The sequence below is a fragment of the Vitis riparia genome, chromosome 6, assembly GCF_004353265.1.
Source record: "Vitis riparia cultivar Riparia Gloire de Montpellier isolate 1030 chromosome 6, EGFV_Vit.rip_1.0, whole genome shotgun sequence".
Taxonomy (NCBI): domain Eukaryota; kingdom Viridiplantae; phylum Streptophyta; class Magnoliopsida; order Vitales; family Vitaceae; genus Vitis; species Vitis riparia.
In genome coordinates this window covers 836,799-843,333 of record NC_048436.1, presented here as the reverse complement: position 1 = coordinate 843,333, position 6,535 = coordinate 836,799, and the positions used below count along the sequence as shown (strand labels likewise).

Sequence of the window (6,535 nt, the reverse complement as noted above, 5' to 3'; positions counted from 1 at the left end):
AAAAAAAAAAGGAATAAGGGGAAAAAACCATTGGACAGCCATGGCATGCACCTTATTGTAACTAGGTGTCTTGGCAAGGCATGTACCATGGCCAAGCTGGGGGCTCTGCTCTTTCGTTTAGTTTGAAGAAAAAGATGAAGGGAACTATATACATAACTTTTCCTTTGAAGAAAAAAATATGCATGGTCAAATTGTCTTTTATTGATTTAAAGAAGGATGTGAGTTGAATTTAGATTTTATCCTCTACTTCTTCATTTCTTGGTTGGTTGTTAAGCAAATTCTTGAAGAAGCTTGATCTTGAATAGACTGAGTTTAATTTGAGTTTTGATTTGATTTAATTTTGAGACTAAAATCTTGTTTTGACTTAGACTTAAGCCTTTGAACAACCTTTGATTTGACTTAGGCCTTGACTTAACTTAAGTCGAACAACATTTACCAAAGGCTTAAGCAACTTGATAATTTGAGGCTTTGATAATCACATTTAAATAAAAAACAAAATTTAAAGATTTATTGAAGTCTCTTTTAAAAATTCGAAGAAATTTTGAATTTTTCTTGAATATCTCCCCTTATGCTTCATGTCTTTTGAATTTGTCTTCTTCAAATTGTATCTTGAAAGCTGTAAAACAAGCTTTATACCAATTGAAATATCATATTTGGATAATTTTTTAATTTCTTATAAATATTTTTCTTGATTAAAATTAATATTTAAGAAGATTTGAAAGACCATATTTGAAAGTTTTATCCCCTTAAAATATTATATTTTAATTAAAATAATATGTAAGGAGATTTGAATGACTATATTTGATAGTATTTTTTTTTTTAAATCCAAATTGATAATTACCTTTTCAATTATTAAATTTATCATTTTTATTTATTTTAATAATTCTATTTTAATGGTCATGTTTTCTCTTTTTCTACCTCTTACTTTATTATAAAATTATAAAAGGTTACATTTTGGCCTTACATAGTAAGGCAAGACCAAGGGAAAAGAAGGAAAATGAAAGGGAAGGGTGTTGACCATATCAAAATTTAATTAAGAAAAATGAAGATTTTAAGATGCAACAAAAAGTATTTTATCTATCAATTCATCATTTTTAGCATTCAAAAAAATCCAAATAATAAAAAATTGAAGAAATAAAAAAAAAAAAAAAAAAAACTATCTAAAATCTTCAAACAAATTATTCTTAGCAAAAAGTTAAAAAAAATAAATAAATAAGTAAAAAAAAAAAAATCAAAGAATACCTTGGTCACCTAATGACTCTTAGGAAGATGATAAAAACCGTGGTAAAGATGGTGATGAAAGTAACATTTAGTTGAAATCATGGATTGAAGACAAGGGTTTAAGGGTTGAGGGGTTTAAGGATATTTAAGAAAGAGAGGGCTTGAAACCCAGAATTTTACACAAATTTTTTACAGTCTTGCGGCTCCGTCCATCTCTCATGATGGCGTCATTTAGGGGAATCAGCAATACCTTCCTCAGATTCTCTTCCCTAAATCCTTACCTTCTCTCCTCACAACTCATCTTCTGCAGAGGAATCGCTTCTACGCTCTTCGTTAAAGGTACTCTTTCTTTCAAATATTCATCACCCTTTGCCCTTTGCTTGATCAGATAATTTGTAGCCTGTAGGGAAATAAGATATTATTATTATGAAGTAATTTTAAAATACTTTTGAGTTGCTTGGAATGGTGATACAGTAGTCAACCCCTTCCAGTTCGAATGTGGTTGAGATCAATTGAATTAAGGAAGCCCCCTTGAGTGGGCATTGTGGGTTTTGAGAAAAAGAAGGTGGAGAGATAACGAAAATAAAGAAATGGTTTCAACAAAGAGGGTTGGTTGATCTGATTTCAAGAAAAGAAATCCTCTCCAAACAAGCAAGCCAAATTTTCTCAAGGAATTATGAATTGTGACACTAGTGGCTCTCTAATTGCTGATGCACAAGTTCTATCTCATCCTTTTCAAGAGGATTTCATTCATAAATTTTTTTTCAAATTCAGCTCTGATACTAGGTGTAGATTATAGTAACATCATATTTTCATCAAATTTCCGCAAACAGGCTATGATCTCTAAAGGGAAGGTATTATGTTTTTAGTATAGCCTATCCAATCTGCATCAGCAATGTCCTTTACTTTCACATGCATGCGCTTTCTATATAACTTACACCCTAACCAGAAGATACCTTGGAAGTAGTAAAAATTTTATTGCCAACTTTAATCGTGCCTTTGGAGGGTGCTGTAAACGACTGATAACAATGATTGTGTTTACGGTATCAGCTCTATTTCACATATATAGAATGACTTGTTACTCTGATGACTATTGATGGCAGCAAGGGATATTCCTCTTTCTTCATTTCTGATTTGGATCAATGGGTTTAGTTTTGCTTTGCAACTTTAACATATAAATATCTGTTAGAAGATGAATAATATACTTTGTTCTTTGACATTGAATCCTCAATCTGGGGAAAAAGAAAAATCCTTAGTGGCATCAAGTCCTTGATTCTACTGAGTTTGGTTTCCAGCCTACCATCTCTTCTAATACCAACATAAACTAGTCTTATGGTTTGGTCCTTTTGCATTGATTTTTTTTTTATTGGCTCCTTTTGCATTGATGTAGGATAAAGAGGAGATTATAAGCTTTCCTGTATTCTATATTGTATTTGAGTTTCAGTCTACACTTGCCTGTCAAAAATAAAATCTTAATTCAGTGACCGCTAGACCTCTAAAATCTTGCCTGTAGGCGGAAAAAAGGAAATTAACTCATCATCCTTAGATGAGGACCTTTTCATATTCTAGAAGACATAAAACAGGTTCTTTATATGCCATTTGCCTTCAATTTTATGAATTCTAAAACCACTCTTTTAATTCATAGGTAACTCCCTTCAAGTTTGTACTGCAGACTTGAGTTCCAGTTTCAAACTGAGGTTGAACTTCCTTTTCCTCTTCTTTTTCCATCAGATTAAGAATTATTGGCATCAAACTTATAAGGACAGGTTTAGTTCCATAGGTTCAACTCTAATTCATCTTAACAAGAATGTTTAAGGAACATTAATTAATCCATCCAAAAGTGGGATGGCTATCTGGAAAGCCATTAGAAAGGGATGGTAGGAGTAAGGTTAGGAGTTCAATCTTGATGGGGAATGGGTTGAGGATCAGCTTTGGCTGGATAGTGGATCGAGAAGTGCTCTCTAAAGGAATCTTTTCCAACTCTTTGTACTCTTGTGCTGGTAAAAAATGCAAGAGTTGCATACAGATAGGTAGTGGAGGGTGATAAAGGTCATTGGAACTCCTGTTTTCACAGAGCCGTTCTGGATTGGGAGCTAGAGATGCTGGGTCATTTTATGGAGTGCATTCATTCCATTAGAGTGCTAGGAACAGGAGTGTATAGGATGGTTTGGAGAGGAGTTTTATAATATGTCTTATTGCAATTCTTTTACACTATAAGAGCAAATCTCTTTCCTATAAAGGAAATGTGGCTCTGGTCCACCTTTGAGGGCGCCTTATAGGCTAATTGGGAGGATATTTTTACTGTTGACCTGTTGATGAAGAGAGGAGGTCATTTGTTAAAAGATGCAGTTTATGTAAGAGGTCTGAGGATCCAACAAATCACATCCTTATTCATTGTGAATAATACATGTTTTCATGTGAGGGGCTTAGAGAGAACAATGAAAAAGATGTGGAAATTTGCTTTGCTTTGCCTATTCTAGTGCTTGTGTAAAGTGAGGAATGGGAGTGTTTAAAAATGAGTATTTGTCAAGTTGGTGCTATAGTGGTCTATAGCTCCTATAGGGTTAAGAGTCTCACTCTTTTTTGATGTTATTAGCTAAGGCTGTGTTTTTACTGAAGGAGCTTTTCATGTACTTCCTCTCTGTACATGGCTTGTGCCCCTTTTTTGTTAGGTGCTTCATGCTGGAGTGTATAATTTGCAATCTAGAGAGACAATTTAGTGCTTACGAATTTAGTGAGATTTTCAATCTGAGCTTTCATTCCTCATGTTTGAGGACGGTTGTGAAATTTGTGGCTCCTTAGCGGTCATTATCAAACCAATTCTTGGCCAGATGGTGTTGTTATTCATTAAATTATTCACAGTTCATGCAGCTACAATTTTTTAGGCAGTAATTCCCATGTAAATACTTATTTTGATGTTGACTTTTACTTGCTGCTGATTCCACAAGTTAATCTGCTATCTTAAAATTTGGAATGGCCTAGAAGGAGGAAACATAAGTAGATGGTTTTTTATGGCACTATTCTTTAATGTCATAACTCCCTGCATTTTTACACTTGATATCCTCTGGCATTCCCCAACATGTCAGACTGATTTGGTATGATGTAACCAATAACTTTATTGTAGGTATATCCTTCTCAACCACAGAAAAGACTCTAGCAGAAGCATTTTCACAATTTGGTGAAGTCGTTGAAGGTATGACTCAAATTCCTCAACCAGTTGAGCTGATCCCTCAATCGATTGAGTTGTTTTTGGCTTAACAACAAATTTTTTCAACTTAAAACCTTTTAAACAAGTTTGAAAAGCATTTAAGATAAGGTTTTAGTTGAAAATATGAAATTATCCAATTTTAAATATTTAAAACAAAATAACTCTTGGTTGATTTTGGTGCATAAGTAAAGAATGGAATGTATGAAAAACCTAGTGTATCAACACTCTTACAAAGAGATCTTATAAAGCTTAGGTCTTGAAAAACAATTCTCTTTAAAGTTTTCTTCTTCTTATTGATTTCCCTTTAGTTTGATTTTATCTTTGTGATTGTCACTTTGGAAATCATTTTGTCTAATGACACTTAAAATATAATTATTAGTTTCAAACCTTGTTTTGTTATCATCAAAACCGAGATTAACCAAACCTTGATTTCACACTTCCCATAGGTTCAATTCAAACTAACATCATCCTTTCTCCTAGTTATAAAAACCTTGAAGCATTAAGTGCTAATTCATTTGTTTGTCTTTTCTGCAGCTAAAATAATTATGGACAAACGTAAGCTCAGACCAAAAGGTTTTGCCTATGTGACCTTCACTAGAGAGGATGAAGCTGAAAAGGCCTTGACAGAAATGAATGGGAAGGTAAAGCTGCATCAGAGTGGTTTGTTTTACTCTTTAACTAGAAAATGAAATGAGAAATTCAAGAATAAGAATGTGGGTTGATTAATTTGCAGGTGGTGGATGGACGAACGGTTTTGGTGGACTATGCAATGTGATGAGGGTATGCCAATAGCAAGGGGGCCTCCTGAACCAGCAAGTAACAATTGATCTAAACTATTTATTCCTTTTATATAAATATGGTATATCATCTGTTGATATACGGTAGCAAGAATTGAGAATTGAGTGTATATAATGTTATTAGGGAAATGAAATGGTTCCATTGTTTTTTTTTTCTATCACCAAAGCATGGAATCTTCATAGTTTTCACCAATCCCCATGCATCTCAATGTCCTTTTCATTAGCAAACTTTTGCCAAAAATTCTCCCTTTCTTTCAACTTTTATTTTTTACTTAAAGTACTGGAAGTCGACTCCCGGAGGACATATTACTATATTATAAGATCACCTAGTACATAAAGCAGCACTTGTGTCATTAATTTTATGTAGGTAAAATATTTTAAATAAAAATAAAAACAAAAACCCTTATTTTTTTCGAAAATAACTTAAGGAACCCTGATTTCTCAAAATATTAATAAATCAAACTAAAATATTATCTTATTACCTATTGAACCCCATCTCCTTCCAGTTAAGTCATGGGCTCCTTGGGTTGTATACAGCAACCGCTTCATCTAATTGACCAAAAATAGAAGGAAGAGTTGCAATTCAAGGTTAGGCACATGGTAAGAAGTGAAATCCCATGGTAGCAGGCCGTTAGCCCCTCTAAGTAAGCATGCGGAACAGAGGCCTCATGGGATTTCACGGGGACAACATCTTGGCCCCATGAACGCAAGCAAAGCAAGGTGCAACAAGTGATTCGGACACCTCAGAAGCGTGCACAGGCTGCTGGCCCGCATAGGCAGCATGGGCAGTGCACAAGCATGCTGGCACGGCAGCATGCATGCCAACGCACAAGCATGCTGGCTTGGCAGCATGCATGGCAACGCACAAGCATGCTGGCTTGGCAGCATGCATGAGCAACACACAAGCATAGACACGGTGCCTTCATAAGGCCCAACCCATGGGCACGGCAACACAGGGTATGTACGAACTAAGGGTGTGTGCCTCGCCCAAAGGTAACATGTTGCAGCACAGGACAAGCACAGCCTTGGCAGTGAGGCATTACTCATTAGGAGGCACATGAGCCCAGCACGTGCGCAGGCTGCCTAGTGAGTAAATCTCTTGTTTTTCGTGGGTCAGTACTTGTGTGCAATGTCGTGCGGGTTTGAGTAGCCTGACTTAGACGGCAAAAAGTTGGTGTCTGATTTTGTGCCTGTGACAAAAGCCAAAGGCATTTGCCCAATGCCCCCGCCTGTTTAGAGCATCATGGGCTGATGAGAAACCATGGTCCTCCAGACGTCTTCAAGTCATGGTCCTGAGCAGAGAACCCAA

General features: G+C 35.4%; 1 protein-coding gene across 1 annotated transcript; it reads left to right on the top strand.

Annotated features, from left to right (window-relative positions):
* Window positions 1–1,324: 1,324 nt before the first annotated feature.
* LOC117916123 (small RNA-binding protein 11, chloroplastic) lies at window positions 1,325–5,392 on the top strand. The gene is made up of 4 exons (XM_034831982.1): window positions 1,325–1,560; window positions 4,346–4,414; window positions 4,964–5,070; window positions 5,163–5,392. Exons 1-4 carry the CDS (start codon window positions 1,440–1,442, stop codon window positions 5,202–5,204), a joined length of 339 nt encoding a protein of 112 aa, XP_034687873.1. The 5' UTR covers window positions 1,325–1,439; the 3' UTR covers window positions 5,205–5,392.
* Window positions 5,393–6,535: the final 1,143 nt, after the last annotated feature.